This window comes from Elaeis guineensis, chromosome 4, assembly GCF_000442705.2.
Source record: "Elaeis guineensis isolate ETL-2024a chromosome 4, EG11, whole genome shotgun sequence".
NCBI lineage: Eukaryota > Viridiplantae > Streptophyta > Magnoliopsida > Arecales > Arecaceae > Elaeis > Elaeis guineensis.
Genome location: NC_025996.2, coordinates 137,243,224 through 137,263,752, shown reverse-complemented (window position 1 = coordinate 137,263,752; position 20,529 = coordinate 137,243,224). Strand labels below are relative to the sequence as shown.

At 37.9% G+C, this 20,529-nt stretch overlaps 1 protein-coding gene across 1 annotated transcript; it reads right to left on the bottom strand.

Moving 5' to 3' along the window:
• Positions 1–3,229: 3,229 nt before the first annotated feature.
• On the bottom strand, positions 3,230–10,866 carry LOC105042538 (myb family transcription factor PHL11). The gene is made up of 7 exons (XM_010919801.4): positions 10,633–10,866; positions 10,126–10,531; positions 7,844–7,920; positions 7,693–7,750; positions 7,473–7,542; positions 3,998–4,067; positions 3,230–3,912 (listed from the first exon to the last, which is right to left on the bottom strand). The coding sequence occupies exons 2-7, from the start codon at positions 10,277–10,279 to the stop codon at positions 3,496–3,498; spliced, it is 846 nt and encodes a 281-aa protein (XP_010918103.1). The 5' UTR covers positions 10,280–10,531; positions 10,633–10,866; the 3' UTR covers positions 3,230–3,495.
• Between the last annotated feature and the right edge of the window lie 9,663 nt (positions 10,867–20,529).

The window sequence follows — 20,529 nt, the reverse complement described above, 5'->3', positions numbered from 1 at the left end:
AATCTCCTCGATAAAGAACTTGATCAATGGAGGGAGAGTATGATTGAAGATCTGCTTCAATACCTTCTCCTCGACGTATGATAAAATTAGAACTCTGACCATTGACCTATGAGGTTGATCTCATGATGTGCTGAAGTCTCAGGGTTGCTTGATTGAGATGAAAAAGAAGCGTTCCTTTCAGTTGTGCACTGAGGAAGGAGCACCTCGAAAAAGATAAAGTCCCCTCCGAAGAGAGGCATACCACCATCCGACCTCTATAGGATGCTCCTTCAGTGTGAAGCAAGCCTGGAGAAGGCGGGAGTTCAGTTCGACCTCGAGAAGAAAGTAGTGGGCAAAAAAACCTAAGATCTGGCACCATGAGTTCGACGTAATACTACAGAAGCTTATCCTATATAAATTAAAAAAATCTAGACAAGAAAGTGGAAGGACAGTCGAAGACCGGCCTTCAAAGATTCCTCATAAAGACCTACTCGACCCTGATGAGGAAGAACTATCCATTCTCCGAGAATGGTGATCTCCAGCCTGAACTCGACTGGGACTTGGTATTTTAATCTAATAATCTCCAAGTCCTCAGGGGTGAGGGGTGAGGATAGAGTCTACTCTAAACAGATCAAAGTCTGAAACTTCAGGTCTATCCAAAGAACAAGCTACATCGAACTCAGGGTCTGCATCCCTAATGTCATCTCTCGAGCTCTTGGTGGAGGGGGATGAACTAGATGCCCTCATGGATTGGTTATGAGAAACTGATGTAAGAACAATGCGGCTGAGCAAATAAGGGATGGAGACATGGTCGATGGTAGCTCAGCCCCTACCGAGTAGAACCTTCGAAAAATCAAGTGATAGAGCTCTCCCTTCTGAATAGTAAAATCAGTGAAAATGAAGTTATCGTGGCCCAATTTATAGAAGACCGGGACGACTCTGATCTATTGGTGATTCACCTCCTCCGATCGATGTTCGACAAGTGGCAGCCTATGATTGGTTAGAATGTGGCCCCCGCAAATCCGAGGAATCAATGGTCTAGATTCAAAGATGGTTCATCTCAAGTAGCCAAATTTCGACATGTGTCAACAAAAGATAGCTCGACGAGATCAATCTTGACCTCGAATTGGTACTCTCTTCGATCGATCTATGAGCAGCTCAGCCTCGAAAGTGGAGTGTATCTATTGTGGATCTGTATCTCAATCTCGACTGAGACATCCTTGACTCTGGCTAAGCTATAGGAGATGGACGTCCGACAGGGATACACATGTGACAGAAAGTCAGACACCTTGTCAGCAACGGTTCTCAAATCTTCGGCCTCAGACAATCTATCTTAGATCATCCTCGGTCGACCTATTCCAGATCATCTGAAGATTAATGTGTACACTACAATCTCTATGACCTCGGCTTTGGACGACATGCTTTAACTCGTACTTAGCCAACCAATCTCAGCCAGTGTAAGGACAAGCGCGTGCTCCATGAACTTCAATAGCTCGACCATGGATAATCTATCGGAGCTTGTCCATAGCTGAGCTAATCTCCACATCAAATCCAGCTCTCTTTCAAACTGAAAAAGTTCAAATAGAGTAGAACTCCTCCACGATCAAATCTCTCGTGAAAAAAAATATTTTCTCCGAGTTTATCTGTGCGACAAATTCAGAAATCATCAAGACTCCAAGATGGATACGACTCCAACTCCTCCCTTATAAATAAAAGCTTCGAAATCCTTCAAGGTACACAATCGAATCCTCGCTCTCTCTTCTCATTGTTCTTCAATCTTTTGACTTAAGCGTCAAAGGATCTTCACTAGAGAACACCACCTCCGATGAGGACTTGTTTTGCAGGTATTCGAGCGAAGCTCCAGCTGCGGTTTCACCTCTGCCACATCCACCTCGATGACCGATCTCAGGCGGGAAGATTGGCAACAATATTTTAATTGGCACATCTCAAAATATGCAGAGATTAAAAATCAATAGATTTCAATGCTTGGGTCATAGAAAAACATATTCTCATAATATTTAGCTATACATTTATGTGCCCTACATGATGATTATAATTATTATAGTATCATATTATTGTATATAATTATTTAATTATTTTATAATATAATTATAATGATTATAGTAATCATGATTTACCATCTCGATATCAAATCCTATACTGATAAAATTCTATTATAGTGTCAGTATGTAATATGGTATGGTACGATAGTATCGATATGGGATGGTATGATATTTTGGCACGAGATAGTATAGCAAACCATGATAGTAATAATCTCAGAATGTTTGACTATTACCATATCAAATTATTTTACAATGATATACTTATTGTGTTATAGTAGAAAATCAACAGCTCGCTATTTAAAGAGGGTAAACTTACAATCATTTGCAGAGCTATTATATTTCTTTCAGCATCATACAATCAAACAACTGGATTACACTTGTGGTTTTCAATTATTGACAACCAAATCGATATAATTTTTGCAACTGCAATTCCAATTGCAACATCTTCAATTACAGTTTATATTTGAATTGCAGGCAAACAAACAAATCGAGCTAGCAGAGACTGTGGGCCCTAACAGGACCCCAAAGTAAAGAGGAATCCAAAAAAGACCACCTCAAGTAAAGTGCTAGGTTTCTTTGTGTTATTTCTTCCTATCTATATTATACTATTATTACTATTATTACGTGATTTGAACACCAAACAATCTTCAGACATTCAAAGGTTTGCAGCCTCATATGAGAGTCCAAAAGAAAATAGAATTGACTGTGTGAAGAGTTCAACAGAAAAAGAGGGCATCTCTATATTTCCTTCTCCATTGGCACTTTACTTCTTCGCCCAAAGGATTCCACAAGCATCACATCGCACGTGCCAGACGCTAGTTATACATGTCTCACGAACATCCTACTATAGCAAGTATAAGCAATTTTAAAAACATACCAACTTTCTGATTTCTGAAGACACAGCTGCACAAGAGTTGAAAATGTGATGAAATTGTAATTGTAGGGGGAAAAGAAAAAAAAAAAAGGGAGCAATAGGAACCATGGATCATAATACCAAGTAGAAGAATCCATGATTCTCAATAGCAATCAGAGGACAAAGAACATGGTTTCAAACTTTTTAGCCAATTACTTTCTTGTTGCCTGTCTTTCTTAGCTTTTATGGCAAATCAGGGCATCCAAACAGCTCCAAAATCTCAACAATTATTAGTACTAGCCCTGTAAAATGCCAGAGGTAAAACAGGTCCAAGTTCACAACGAAGAGCTCTATCTTTGCACTTGCATATCATATTGAAGTTGTGCATCATTATGAAGAGCTATTACAGTGTCAACAAATGTTGCCACTTATTCAAAGTTCTATCACATCTGCACTGAATAAAATTTACAGCAGTAGGACAGCCATCCAGCCTGCAAACAAGCAGCCAATGCAGAAGTCGAAATTTACCATATTCACAACCAAAATTCTCGATAAGAACTTCTACAGGATCACAGCTCAAACAAGACCAGCCAAGATGATCTATCCTCTTGGAGAATGTATCCGTAGATCAAGTTCACTTCCTCTTGGCCCACCAAATAGCTCATAATTTCCTTTCACATTCAAATCCAGTAGGAGTGAACCTCCATGTGGTGCAAGCTTGATATCCTCACCATCTTCTTGTTGCTTCTGGTAAAGTTGGAAACCTGAACTGTGAGCCCTTTTAAGGTTGTCCTGTGGTATAAATTGTCCCAGCTCTTCATTCTTTTCTTCACATACTTGATTTACATTGTCCATCAGACCAGAGAGTGCAAGGTTGAAATCTGTAAGCTGTGCTCTAGTTGCTTCCAAACTCCCAGAGTTGTTCATGTCAAAGGAGAGGCTTTTTTGTGCTTTCTCTAATATTGCTTGCAAGTACTTCCCTTGGGCCTCGATCCTCATCTGTAACTTCTTTTGAACCTGGACAAGTAAACCTCTTCAGTTTTTTTTTTTCCTCAAAAGCAAGTGCAAGGAAAAAATGGCCTAGCAGGAGCAATAGTGGTACCTCAAGTTGCTCATGGAGTTTCCTCTGCACTTCAAGCTGATACTTTAGTGCCTCAGCAAGTGGCATTTCACTGTGCCATGTTGCAAAACAATGATAAGATCAATATTATACATATAGCTGGTACAAAATATTATGCAATGTTAGCATGCTATAACTCACAAATTAGAAACAGTGAAAATTATGATGTGGCAACAAATGCAACCTCTATAACTTTAACCTGCTTGAGATGTAAGGCACATGTCAAAGCATGTTACATACTAGCACTCCTAAAATTCCAATGGATTTTTATAAATGAAGAAGCCTGATTTTATTAAAAAAAGACCTAGAATCTTGATAACCAGTTATCACAAAAATGTGATTTCTTGCTAGTCTTTTTTTCCCTCGCCACTCCCCCGGAACATTAGTGGAACAAATTTGGGTAATGTTAAGTAAAGAGGTTTTAAGAAACAACAGGACTTATTTATGAGAACTAAAAGATTTTAACTTGGGATGGTACAAATTTATAATCTGACAGACAAATAATGTGTGTAAGACACATTGCGTCCATGTGTTGGTTATATTATGCTTTGGCTAAATTGATCTTAAAAATATGTTTTGTACTGTATTCATCTCTGAGTATATTATCATGCCTTATAAGCATATGAATACTGAAGTTTCTTTGAATTCAAGTACCATACACGAGCAAGTATGGACACCCAAATCTACAGTGATGTCATCATATCTTTTTTAGTGGAGGTTGGAAGATCAAAAGCAATTATAATGCCAAAGCCTGATGCACCACTAGTACCCAGGCAACATCAGTGACAACTACTGCTAGATCAAGGGACCATACAAAGGCTGCACTAGTGTTTGTCTCCCCCCAGGCTCCTATAACTTCTCCACACGAAGAACTTCCTCAGCAACGAGTACTTAATTCCATTCAACATTCGGGTTTAGCTCTCTTCATGGCAAGGATGTCATTAACTAGTGGAATTCAAGTTTCTTCACCTTCAGAGATCATCCTTGCACAGAAGCTCTTGTATGTAAGCATGCCTTGTGTGTGAGATCAGGTAAGAAGGAGTAGCTTATTTTGACTTGTTACTAATTTTATCCTGTCTGTCAATTGATCCACCTATCAAGACGACAGAGTATGATCAAAAGAATCATACTAGAACATGCATCAATCAGATGATTTGTATCTGGCTACTACACAAGATGGGACTGATGAGCATTGCTGGATAGACCTGTTGAATTTGAGCAGCTATTGTAGTTAAACCATGGCACCTCTTGTAGGCTTCCTCCTAATCAACTTTTATAGACCTGATATGACATCACACAACATCGAATTTGACCGAAATGAAAGAGCTTCATCCATAAAATATATCTTCCTTTGATCAACCATGTAAAAGAACTCAGGTCAGACACTTATAACATCTTAAGATATTAGGTAACTCTAACTGATACATTCTCACACTTATCCACTACTAGAGCAAAACTCATCCATGAGATAAGCTAGGTATCAAGCGATCAATGAGCTCTGAAAGTGGGTGATGAGATAAGTTGGTTGACATACTCTCACTTACAGATATCCAGGATGACTAGATCTTTTTACTTTCCAAGAAAGGCTTCAATAGAGTTTATTACGTCTCGTCTCAGCTTAGAAAAGCATTTTGTTGTTAATGGGTTGCCTCTCTCATTATACAAGAGCAGGAATGCAGGATGCCAGCACAGATTGCCTCTTACTGGGCATAGAGATCAGTATCAGACCAAGAGCCTTCCATCTAAAAGTCAGTTTCTATGATCCCTGAGATTCCTTAGGCATGTGTCCATGGTCAACAGCCCAGAATTCTGAAACATCAATAAAAGATAATTAGAGATAATTTTTCCATGTCTGACTGTGCAGAGCAGCCAGAAGATTGCTGGCATGATGAGGCAGAAGTATATCCCCTTTTAGGAATAAGTTAAAAAAACACAAGTTATTGGACCTTAATTCTATGTTTTCCAATAGTTTCCTAAGACATGATGCCATCTCATCAGTTATCCTATAACTTGAATTATAATCATTGATCTCTCTCTCTCTCTCTCTCTCTCTCTCTCATATCGAATTTTGTGACAGTAATGATCATATATCAGTCAGTCAAGACATGATTTAGGCCTCTAACATCAGCATGAATGTCTTAAATGCATGAGGTGGTGATATACCTAATGTTATCATAGCATGATCCCACTACTTACCAGGGCAGTGGTCTTAAGATTATTTTCAAAGGTGACTGAAAGTATGATACAACAATACATTAAGTATGATATGAGATTAACATGTCACTGATAAATTTCAGATCCAAATCAGTCTCCTATCTCCTTTCTTTAGTCTCAATTCATCTTTTCCCCTTATTTCGAGCGAAGACACAATCCATCTTCTTTTCCTCCTCTTTGAATGGTCTATCCTTCCTATTTGAACTGTAGTGTTTGTGTGTGTGTGCGTGCATGTGTATCGCTGCCTTCCTAGTGTACCAGTTCAGTTGTTGGCCTGGCCAATAAAGTCAAAATAATTGAAAACATCAGACCTTACTACATCATGAACAAATTCATATCATCTATTTTGTTTGATATGCACATGCTTTGTCGATTCAACAATATCTGTCACTATACGCCAGCACTATCTTTGAACCAAGTTCACTTGGGAGAAGAATACTAAGCATGGACAAAACCTCATGGTAGTTGCTGCTTTGGAGATAACCCTTGCATATATGAGGCTACTAAGTTTTAATACCACTTAAACATTGTGGTCTCCCTTTTCCCAGATGGAACCTTATGCTTATTGGTGAATGGTTAATGTTACCCTCATTCAAGAATAAATCCCCTTAGGGGGGTTAACTACAACATATGAACATTCAAGCACGACCTTTGAGGATATATTGCTCGAAAAAGAAAATCCCATAGCATAACCTTCAAGATTTGACCTGCTTCGTTTTTTGGAGAATTTGGATCCTTTCCCTTTATTTTCTTAGTGAAGTTATGTGGAGTCTTCTTTTTCTCAATAAAAAAGAGGAAAAGGAAAAATAAAACCCCAAAGTAACTAACTTTCTGAATGCATACCACTGGCTAGACATGACACAAATTCAGAAAGATCTGGAGCTCGAATGGAAGTCCTGAGAAGGATTGGAAATGAGAAACCAGAGTGAGATTGGAGCCTTCTTTTTTCTAGACAAGGAGACCTTTTTTTTCACTTTTAATCTATGAACAAGCCCCTGTGCCGTCCCAACACCAAAAACAAATGGCAAGGAAAACATAATGTCAATAAACAAACATTAACATCATGTTATTATCCTGGCACAACCTCTCTCTCTCTCTCTCTCTCTCTCTCTCTCTCTCTCTCTCTCTGATAAAAACATTTGAGGCAGTTGATCAGTCAATATCAGGATTTGAAAGTCCATAAAAAGACCTAATTCTCTAAATTTAGTAACCGCAATATGGGGACAGTTGTTGAGAAACATACCCAGCATTGTTTCCTCTGGGGAGACTGCCAGTGGTTGCAGAGGAATAGGTGATCCCACTCGAATTACTTCCTGTATGCGGAAATATCAATGTCAGCATGAGGAATTGAGGTCCAGATAAGATTATACATAATGCCCAACCTATCATAACTAAAGACCAGGGTACTTTATGTTCCTACCAGTTATAATTTAAAGGGGAAACAGGCTCTTAGTCTTGCGTACCATCTTTTTTCGATTCTACTCCGGTCTCCTTCCGAGATTGCTTTCCAAGTCTATACTTCTATAGAGACAGGAAAAGTACATAGCTTAGGACCAAAAAAGAAACCGAAAGTAGGAGGAAGAGACAGCATTATGAGGGAAAAAAAAATAGGACCTGAAGATGGCTTTTCAGATGGTATAGTGTCAATCCTTTCATGCCCATCACTCTCAGCACTGACTTTGGTGTTGCCTCTGCCAATTTGCCACACCGTCAGAAAAAATGATCAGGATGACGACAAAGGGGGGAGTGTTTAAATGTGTAATGTATTATTCTTCATAAAAGCTTAGAGATTTCGATATTCACACTAACAGGGAAGTTCTCAAGGTTGCAGCGCAAGCCAATTGAAAACTTCTGAACTAAATTACAGTTAGAAATTTCAATGTCTGATCTAACTCTAAGAAACTTTCAATAACCTTTGGTACAAATAAAATTTAGATTGGCTTAGATAGTTCAAATTAGCAAGTTTTGTCTGGTGATTCTTTCTAAAACTTGAATTTATGAAAATTAAAGATTTAGCTGACACCAGAGGAGGCTGCCTCATCAGTGTAGATGGATGCCACATGGGTGCAGTATGAGATATGACAGTCCCTCTGAATCAAGCTGCCAACAGGGACAATTCATATCGGCTATTGGATCTCCCATGACATCCATCTGCATCTGAACACCTTGTGATGCCAGCTAAACTAGTTCAGAAAACCTAGTTCCCTCACTTTGATCAAAGAAAAATTTTAATCTGATAATGTACAATGTGTTTCAATAAAACTCACAGATAACTCGATAATCCAAATACAAGCAAGTTACGAATAGTAAATCTATACAACTGAAGTAAATGTTACCATAAATTTTTAAGACAGAGAGTAATTATGTTCAATCGCCATCTTAGATATTGGAAATTATTTGCTTATATCATTGAAACTTTATATCTGAATTATCTTAGACATTTGATGTATTACATCAATTGTGATGGAACAAAGATAGTACAAAGGACTAGAGTTCTTATTAATGACTACCGATGAGAAGATCGCACAAACGAATTTGCTCTTTATGGGCACATGAAATCTTGATCTCTTTGTTGAGAAATAATTAGCCAACAGTGTTTAACCTCAATATACTGTTGCAAGCAACTAGATTATCTGAGATTACTAGAGATATCACATAAAACAAAGATCTAGAGATAACCCATTAAATTGTTTCGAGGTTGCATGAGGATTTTCACCACTCACCCACCAACTCTGCCTTGGTTTCTGGGAGCAAGTGCTGTGTTATGTCACATTTTCTCTCAATTTTCATTTGCAACAAGAACTCAGAGGTGTGACTCACACATGGTCAACTAGACAAAGGGAGACCAGCCATGCAGCATGTGTCTATTTTCGAAGGCAAGTATCCATGACAACATAAAGAAGCTAATCTATAAAATAGATTAAAATAAGCATCAGCATCTCTACCCAGTTGATGAACTCGTCTATAAGGTATATGTGGAACATCATTCACTGCCAGTCATGTAATTCACTGACCCAATTTGAGAAGTCAAAAGTGAACTACAAAATAACAATCCACATGAAATGCCATGTCTGCCACCTAATTTTAATGTGTGCCATCCATTCCATCCACTTTTTCTCTTCTTCTGGTTTTAACCAAGAACCATTTTCCATTGCATGCATTAAGGAGAGAGGCTAAAGTTCCACCGATATAATTTCATGTTTACAATCTTAAATCTAAAAAATGATAAAAAAGTCAGTGGCAATAATTAGGATGCATATGATATAACCATGATCCTTACTGAGGTCTTTTTGATCAGTGTTCTTTTAAGAATATTGCAAATGGCTCCATTATTAAGTTAACCAATCCATGAAGCAACATGACGTGCTTCAAATAATAATCATTATTTTAATCTCTGTGAGAAATATCAACCTAGCAGGCACCAGAATGCCAATCCACGTGCAGCGAACCACGCGAAAAAGAACCGACGCGTTCTCACCGTGGGTGGCGACACACCACGGGGGCCCACCTGGCATTTCTACGCGTCAAGTGCCAATTCGCAGAGTTAGCTGTTTGCTAATCTCGGCATCACGGCCGATCCCAATTCCACTTCACTTCCCGATCTTCTCTCCATCAGCATCTACTAGTAGCCGTCCGATCAAATAGACCGGAGAAGAGAGCGAATTTCAATGCAGTTACCCTGCAACCCTAGTCGAAGGAAAATTCCTGCAACAGTTACTTGGCAGACCTTTATTAGCAAGTGAAAATTCACGGAATTTTAGTTCGTCCTGCGAAGATCTGCCACGTACCCGAATTGTACAAAATTTCCAGTAACGTGGATTGCAGAGGATCCGTTGGCACAATAATATGGGCCAGAATGATGTGTGTGCGTGTGAGAGAGAGGTGGTAAGTCTTACTCTCAGGTCCGCCGAGTTTAGCGACGGCGTCGACGAACCGGTCGTGGAGATCCGGTGTCCACCGGAGCCTTGGCTTGGGGTCTCTCGACAGCACCACTCCACCTCCTCCTCCCCCAGCCGCCGCCTCGTACGCCGATCCGTAGCCCCTCTCCATCCCAAACCCTAGAGCTCCAAGTAATAGTGGTAAAGCTGGCTCTTTTTTTTATCCCTCCTTGCTCTTCTCCCTCGTCGCTGCTTTTGGCCTTCTCTCCCCCCACTATTTAGAGCGTTCCACGAATGCCCAAAAGCTAAAGGCGTTAGCGATTCGGATTCGCATTCTTTCTTTCTCAGACCAAACCAAAGATTTCTTCGAAACCGTAAACCACGGAAAGGGGAAAAGAAACCCCGATCGGAGAGAGACCAATAGCTTTTCAAAAAGAAAAAATCATCCTTAATTAATTAGAAAACTAACATCGAAACAGAATCAGCCATGAACTGAAGACAAACCCCAGAGGAATAAAGATCTACCAGAGATCGAGTAAATCGAAGAATAATTAGAGAAAAAATGGCAATAATTTCCCAATAGGATGTCAAAGTCAAATAAATACTCGAACCAGAGGCAACGGAGACCCAGAAATTTCAGTCAGAGAGAGAGGAAAAAGAAGGAATCGAGAAGGCTTTTAATAAAGGAAGGGAGATGAAGAAGTTGGGAGGGGGAGGGGAGGGGGTGATGAGGATTCCCGGCGACGAATCTTAGAAAGCTTAGAAAGCGTGAGAGCGGAGGAAAAGAAAGAAAAATAGCGCGGGCCAACCAATCGACACCGTCCACGTGAACGTCGTTCCGTTGCGCCTCGATGCACGTTAAATCAAAACGACGTACGTCTCCGTTTCACGTACCATCGTCTGATGAGACCCGAGAGATGTATCGTGGTTGTGGGAACGCCGATAATGATGCACCGCGGGGGAGGGGAAAGCGGGGGCATGTGGGCCAGGCGCCACGTGGGCGCCAGCGTTGTGGGATATTCCCCAGCCACGTGCCACGTCGGCGGACGTGCGCGTGGGGCCCAAAGAGCAACACGTTTCGGCCCCAAAGTTGGCGGTGATGACGGAAGGAATATTCTCCTCCCCGTCCTTGTCTTCTTCTCCCGCCCCCAACCCCCATCCCTTATCCCACCGCCTCGCTTATGCCAAAAACTTTGACCGTAAATCGCAAACAGCATTTTAATCCATTCATATACATCCACGTCACACAAATACGAGTGGGATCCACCGGTGTTTGTTGTATCAGCAAGGATGTTCGCGTGAAAAAGGTTGTTTGGTGTTGTATGATATGCAGTAGAAGCGCGGGTCACTGTTTCTTATTCTCCTCTCGCTTGTCTCTTCCCTTCGTCTCCGGTCCGGTTTGCCTGGCTTGATGCGGATCGCGGACCCTGCTTGATCTAATTAGATTCTGCCACGTCCAGAAAGAAGGAGTGGGGCCCAGTCGGTGTTTGTTTGGTATGACGGGATGAGACTGAAACACGGCTGTTCGGTGTTGCTTAAGTTGCAGCGGAACGAGATGCGGTGCGGCTCTTTCTCCGTCGCCATTCGCCACCCTGACCTTTCGCCGCTTTCAGCATGCGAGCACTCGCGGTGGGATCAAGGCAACAGTCACCCAATTGTCTCTTCTTTTGTTCGATCTCATCCTAAAGCGGACTAAAGTGCGAGCCGTAGAAGAAAACCCGGTCTATATAGGACATTAAACCGGATGAAGACCTTGTAGTTTATCCAAGTGACAGGAGGGTCCAGTTGCTGGGGTCTAATATTGACTCCTTGGACACCTTTACGACATTGGATTGGAATTCCTCAATCCTTACCTGCTAACTGTTGCCACAAAAAAACCCAATCTGATCCTATACATTTCTGCCTTGCTCTACTTTGCATGATCAAAAATGTGGTCAATCTGACTTGACTCGGCTAGACCAACAATGAGTGGTGCTTAAATGATCCACATTCATCTTATCAAATTAGTGAAGTATATGGTAATTTGTGATTGAATCAAGTGACGTGAGATTAAATCATGCCTTAATGTAGGTTTTGGAATTATCTAGGAGAGGACTAATTCACATAGCATGACTCACCACCTACAAACCTTTTTATTAAAATATATAAAAGAAAAACCTATCAACTAGCTTATAAGTCCAATCTAATTCCAAGGTTTGCCCGGGTTGATTCTATCCAACAGAAAGATTACATGGGGCTGGTTTCAAGTTCATATTATTCTAATTTGATTTGAACCAAAAATTTAGCTGATTGTTATATGGTCCAATGCATCGGTCCAATCATGAAATAACACGTACGAAGATGGACAAATTAGAAAAACAGTATAATGCATGCATTCTTATGCATTACAGTGGGATTGGTTCACCAATTCAGATGGACCTGGCCAACTGAATGTTGTACCAAAAAGGTCTGGGTTCACTGGACTGTAGTTTCAAAGAAAGGAATAAGAGAGAAAATGATGAATAGGAGGATGGTTGAATAATGCCGTGCAAAAAGTGAGGAACCCACGGAATTGTAGGGCGAATAGGAATCTACAACCGTCCACTTTTGTTTGTTTTCGAACAAGGGGCCCCACTGCTTCGAGATTTACGTGCGAATCTAACGTAAGCCCAACGCCGTACAGGGAATCTTCACTGTTTGCTGGGTGCAACTTTCTTAAAAGTTTGGACTATTGATATGGGACCGTCCGGCCCCCCCGTCCCTTGCCTTGCACAACTCTAGCTTTTCCTTGTCCACAAGTTAGGTGATGTACAAGAAAATTTTAAAGATAAATATACACATCTCTCTCTAATAAACATGTACCTCTTTTTACCAAAAATAGAAGGAAAAAAAAAAAAAAAAAAAAGCATGCATCTCTTCCTTGAGCTCCAAAGTATATAACATTTGATGAGCTACAAATGAATCAATACAATAAAACTTCACCTGTACGGCACTTGCTCTAATGATATCACTTATTATCATTTGAAAAACAAAACAAAGAATCCGAGTTTGCAAGTGGTTTACCGGGGAATCTGGTCTCCATCCTAAATGCGATTAGATGGATTTAGTTTAAGGGGTAGGCATTAGCTTCTCCTGATCTTAAAGAAGAAAAAGAGAGTTATCGTGTTCTCTCCTTCGAGCTCCCTGTATTTTATGCGGATCTCAAGCTTATTTAATCAGAAAACAAGCCAAATTAAATTCGACTTATAAACAAACCAAGCGTGAGCACCATGGAATTGGCAAAATCTACGGTGATCAGGTCGATAATAAATGTGCTTAATAATAAATAAGTTAAATTTTAAAAAAAATATCAAGCATATATTGGCTTAAATAATTTTTTCATAAGCATATATAACAAGTTGAATTTTAGCAGCCCAGCACTTTGACTTGGCTCAAATTATTTGCACCGCCACTTGGATTTTACATCATGCTCTTTAATGGGTGCATCTATTGATTACCATATCTGAGACACTCTTTTGGCACTTTGACAAAGCTTGGGTCCATGACATCACCATCTAGCTGGATTGTATTCTTTATTCTAATAAAAGAAATTAATTATATGCTCTCCACGTAACATCCCAAAATAATAAAGAGCCCGACTAGAAATCTAGTTATGTTGGAAAGCAAGACAAATTATGCCTTGAAACGCCTTCCACCCCGTGAGTAGGATCACACTTCTATCAATGGTCTAGCATCTATCCTATATTATTTTCTCAATTCTTAAGCTATCATCTAATGCTTATGCCCATGGTGTAAGTACCTTCCAAGACTTGGACCTGAAACATCTCCTCGGCTGAGGAAAGATATGAGCATTGAGGCATTACCCCCCTTACCTTTCATTTAATATATATATATATATATATATGTACATTATGTAAATCTTTAACTAGAGATTATATATAAGCCACCTAATTCTTAAGTGCAACTTAGAATTTCTAATGTCAAATCTGACCAAAACATAAGTCTTGGATTAGATTTTATACATTGTCTACCCCCACTTGGTTAATTAAATTAGGTTTCCTTTTGAGTTAGGTCCATGTGGAATCTAAGTTCAAAGCACTAGACCTAGATATTTGATTTATGATCGGTCTGGTCCACACCGGTCCATTAAATTTAGTATCTTTCCTGAAAATCTTGATACTTGCTGGTCTGCTTTGCATCTTAACTAGAGATCATGGTCATGATGAGTGGAAACTTAGCATTGCTGGGTCCAAAATTTGCACGCTCTAATGTTGGCAATATGGCTCTGATGATGACTATGTTTGTTGTTTTTTTGTGATCTTTGCTCAAAATCAAAACAATTTTTGAAGTGCTATCATCTTAAATTGTTATAAGGTCATAATAATTTACCAACACATTTTTGTTACATTTAGTGTTAGAAAGTGTTGGAGGAAACATTCTTAATTGGATATATAACCCTTTTGAGTCAATTAATCATCTAAATTCTGTTGCTTAGAAATCTTGAATCACCATCCTCTAAAACTATGGTTTTACAAGCATCCAAAGCTTGGATGCATTTAGGGTGCCACAGACGCAACATCGAGAAGACAGAGATATTTTGTATATATGGATTTTGCTACAATACTATTTTATAATCTATTGTAAAAAGTTATGAGACATCGGAACCATCTAATAGATTAGGGTTAAACTATTTTGTTCCTAACATATTAGCTACAAGTTATAGCTTCTCACCTTTTTTATTTTTATTTAAATAATAACATATTATTACTAGCCTATTTTTATGTTTTAAAGATAAAACATATGTTAATATTTTTTACAAGTGGTGGGCGGCGATGGTGGAAAGGGAGGGGAGAAGGGAGCTGAGGTGGCGGCGACACCGAAGAGGGAGAGAGAAGGGAGTGGAGATGGTGGCGATGCTGGAGAGAGAGGTGAGGGAGTGGAGGGAGGTGGCAACTAGTATTTATCATACCATACCGATACTTATATATCGTGTCGAACCGCATATCAATACTATAATAGAATGGTATTAGTATATGATCTAGTATCGAGACGATGAATCTTGATGACAACATATGGCAAAGAGTTGAGGGAGGTAGGATTCCATAGGAGGGTGGTGGAGAGTAGATTGACATTAGGGTGGTGTGAGGTGCCATTCTCGAAGAGCACGACAAGTAGCTCATCAGGAAGAATGGTGATGCCGCCATCTTCTCCTCCATCATCCTTAGAATCATTGGCACTATCCCCTCCATCTGTCATTATCACGCTTCTAATAGGACAGGTACATAACTAGGAGCGTAACGATCTGTTGTACACCCATAGATAGGATCCCACGAGCATGCAAGGCAATAAAATGTCAATAGCATACTAAACTAACAAAATAATAATCACAATTTAAGATCCATTAAGTTAAATTCTAAAATAAAACGTTCATAGCTACCATACATAGATAACTTCAGTCACATAATTTAAATACTCAAAAAGTAGTATAGAGAAGGTTCTATAAAATTTTGCAAAGTTGGTCTAAGATGGCTAACTAAATCCTTACTCTAATCTCACAATCCAACCTCTACGCATTCTCATCATGCTTCAGACTTTATAAAAATATAAAAATTAAAACAATAAGCTAACAATCCAATAAATAATTAAGATATAATTAATGAAATCAAGTTGTTGTAGTCAAATGAGTGTTTAATACAATAACTAGTGTGACAATATGATATTGATAGTTAGAGTTAAACTTATAGCTCTGCAACATAGATATAACCATGTAAACTAAAAAGTATTTCAAAATCCTCATACAAATCAGATGATTACACTAAAGTTTTCAATAATATCATGAGATTGTATCTTCCAAAAATATTCTATTAACTCATTAGTTTATACAACTACAACCATATATAACCTCTATGATAGGGTCTAGTATACCATATTTAACCTCTACAGAGTAGGTCTATGGTACCGTATTTAACTCCATGGAGTAGATCCATAGTACTGTATTGGTTGAGTAATAAGTTGACAACCGTAATTAAATTTTCAAATTGAAATACTTAACGAAGAATTAAAAATTTTAGACTTAGGCAGATTCAATCCATTTTAAAATCAAGAACAACCCTCCCTTAACATTTTTCCCCTGTTATCCTAAACCATCTAATAATTAAATCTTAGATTTAAATTAATTAAATGTCAATATAGGTTTAGGGTTTACTCACATCGGTGAGAGAGAGAACTAGGACAGCAAACCACACCCAAAAATAAAAAATAAGAAAAGAGGAGGAAGAAGAAGAAAGAAAGAAAAAGAAGAAGAGGAAGAGGAAGAGGAAGATAAGAAAACAAGAGAGAGATAGAAAGCATGCGAGAGAGAGAGAGAGTGCATGCGGGAAAGAAAGAGAAAGAGCATGCGGGAGAGAAAGAGAGATGGGAGAGTCTTTGGGTGGGAGGCGGTAGAAAAGGAGATAAATTCTTCTATTTCAGTTTAGAATAGGGGTGGGCACCACCTAATAGGCAGATCTCAATTTTGAATTGGGCTGGCTGAGTCAGTCAGGCTTTACAATTATGATCTCGGTAGAGTCTCTCAGCATAATTGCCATAAGGTATGAACTTTAAAAGCCTCGACACCATCGTGCGATGGAGAGAGATAGAGTATGGAGGATCTGTTGACATCCTGATACTATAGTGCGGCACTATTAGAATGATCTCCACATCCCCCACCTCTCCTTCCACACTCTCGACCTCTTGTCTAGCCCCCTCCTCCTACTCTCCTCCTTGACTTCTTCCCCATCTGCGATTGACCCGCTACACTCTTCCTCCTTCAAACTCTCGGTCCACTTAAGCAAGAGCTCCACCTAATACTTCACATCCATCCACCATACCTCCATCCACTACCTTGCATGGCTTCATGCTAAGAACACGGATCAGACTGATGGAGAGAGAAAGTTTTTTGGAAAGAGTTCCTCAACTTTGACAAAATTACAATTACTATCATTTATGTCAGATAAAAATAATCTTAGATTTCGAAAAAATATATCACACTAATTATACATATGACTAACTATAGGCAGTTGCTAGTAGACAAATCCTGACTATTTATGTTGAATCAAACGGTCAGAGTTTTGACTTCGATAAAAGATGATTTTATGCTTTGGAGCATCGTAGAAAAAATTTATTTTCTATCACCTCATCCTTGATAAGTGAGTAGTCCTTGTCGAGCACTATCTTTAGTATTGAAGATACCTTGACACCATCCATGCCTTCATAGTCCACTAACGTCCTATATGCACTTTTCTTTTCTCTCTACTTTTTGACAAGTCTTTTGTGTTGAAAGCATGTACAAACCAAGTTGCAGCAATATGATACATGATGCTGATTTTTGATAATCTTTGAAGATTCTTGATATGATAATCTGGCATTTTTGACTGAGCTAGACCAAGCCATGATCCTATAGATCGGCATGGTCGAGAGACCAAGAATATCATCGGCTAGGATGGCAATATTTTATGAAAGGATTGCGAGGGGAGATTGAGCACAATCCCAATCGAAAATCATAATGCAAGTGTGGAATGTTTGTTTCAAGGAGTGGGTGAGTATGGATTCTGATCATGTGTATATGATCACCAAAAATTATAAGCTGCTTCCCATTTTTATCTCCCTTCTCTTGTTCCATGTCCATCACTTCTTCTCCTTTATCTCACTCTAATGTTCAATCATTGGCCACTATTGTTGTCTCTTCTAGGCATTGCATCTCCTCCCTATTAAGCCAGATTTGATGATCAATGATCAAACTGCCTATCCTCTCATGTTTCAATGGTAAGTGGACCTCCTTTCTTCCTTTTCTTTTTGTCTTCTTCAAGCTATTGGATCTCTCTAGCCTTTCTCCTCCACCCTGCCATTGCTTGAAACATCCAGTATCTCTACTAGCCTCAATATTCAGTCAAGTAGTCAATCGAATTCTCCCATAATGATTCGAGCCCACCATCTAATTAGTAACCCCACACTATTACCAAATTCTACCTAGCTATTCTTTGGTGACTTTTCCTTCATTGCTTCTTGGTCTTTCCTTTTGTTAAGTCTCGATTCTTGACTTACCTTCAAGAGATTGAGCACCGCATCTAATTATCAGATTACTAAGACTAAAGCCTTAAATGTTTCTCATGCCATAAACCCCCTCTATTGTGTTAGCTTTATCCAATTGCCAAGCCATTGATTTGTCCTTATGGCCTTTCTAAAAATTCTTGATGGTTTGATACACTTTTTTATTCCTTCTTGATCTCATCCTTGTGATGCCACTACCACTTGATTATCTATGATAGCCTTGTATTGAATTGGTCATCTTTTAGCCTTAATGGACCTATCAACAGTCTTGAACATGCTATCCTTAGATCAAACTATTATCTCTGATTTAAATGATTTTCACTCAAGTTTGATTGGATTAGGGATGTTGACACTGCCATCTGATTGGCATCATCCTTTATCCTTCTCTCATATTTTATTTTCTCTGCTACCTAATGATCTCAGTTTTGTAATAGTGTAGTCATTCAAGTAGGAAGCCATATAATATAGATTCTACACAAGATCTCTTGGACTACTGTAGAAATCTCTGATTCCCTCTTGTTATTAATTTAGATGAATAAATTTGAAGAGTGGAGTAAAGCATAAGGTTTATGACCAATTTGTTTGGATAGCTAGGTATCCCAACTATGATAATTCTTGACATCAATTTATCAAAAATTATTAGGGATACATATGGATTGTTAGAGTTATAAATGTAATTTTGGGTTGGTTGTCAGCCTCGGTAAGAATTTTTCTCCTACAATTATAAGTATGCTTTATATAAATTATTTTGAGTGCATTTTTGTGTTGTATAAATTATGATATGATCATCTAGTGATAGCATAATTTGATTAAATGGATTAAAATCTAGCATGAGATAGAGATTAATTAGAAAGAAGTATCGAACTAACCACATTAGTTATGAATCACCAGTCATAGGCAGGGATATGGTATGCAAATAGCTAGCTATGGAAAAAAAAACATGATGTATGAATAACTAGCCATGGATAGAAATATAGTATATGAGTAGCCATCCATAGATAGGAATATAGTACAATTCATAAATCAGTAGCAAGAATGCAATGTGACTAGTATTGTTGAAAAGATGATTGGATATCTCTAGATTGTCACCAAGTATCACTTGGAATAATTGATGATAAGATAATTGAAAACATAGTTGAGATAATTACTATTATTAACATATTTTGATGCATATTTAGTTTATTAGTTAGCATCCATATTTTGATTATTGCTCATTTAATGATATATACATGTCATGATAGTATGCTCAACAATCTTACTAGTTATGTTAAATATTCTATGTGTATCATTGCATTATATGTATTGGTGTGTTTGCATAGAGGACTTCTTAGTAAGCTGGTTAGCTCATATCAATTGACTGATGAATTTTTAAAGCCTTAGGAGCATAGTACTCAGCCAAACTTAGATTTGCTAGTGTGAGATGGAGGAAAAAATAAAAGTTTTTTTTTTGATAACTACATATTTGTAGCTAGAATTATTCTTATTCAATTAATTTATTCTATCATGAAAATAATAATTTATATTATGAAATTTATCCAATATGCCTTACAAATTCTCTAAGAACACTGTCATAAAGAACATCTGGCTATACTATGTGGTTGATCCACATGACGGGTTCAGAGAGTAACATTGATTAAATGCTGTATCAAAATCTATGAAACTATTCCTTCCACTATTATGATTTCCATCTTTTTCTATTTTCTACTTGATATTTTCATTGACAATGATGACCAGTTTCCTTGTAGCCATGATAGTGGTTCAAGAATTATATTTTATTGAAAATTAGATTTGTAACACCAAATATTCCATGCTTATTCTCAAATGGTATAAAATGCAATAAATTTTTAGCTAAATTCTTTCTTTTTACATGATGACAAAGATATAAAAGGGACAAAGAAGGAAAAGAATAAATACACTGATATCAAAACATCATAACCTACTATAAATAAATCCATTATAGAATATATATATATATATATAATGATTGTATTTTACTTATTAGGATAACCTATTATGGATCTGTTTTTTTGCAGATAAAAGATTTACCTAAGAGACTGTATTTTTCTAGATAAGTATTTTTCAGACACCATTTAGATAAAAAAATAATTTATCCATATTTTTTTATGTATTAAAAAATACTTGAAAATCTGTTATCCATGTTCTTTTGTATTACTATTTTCTTGGATAAGTGGCTATGATTTATCTATATTTTTTATAATATCTTTTATTATATAAATATTATATTAATATATTAATATATTATAATATAATATATTATATTAATATCTTATATTAGTATAATATAATATATTATACAATATTATTATATATAATAATATAATATATTATATTATA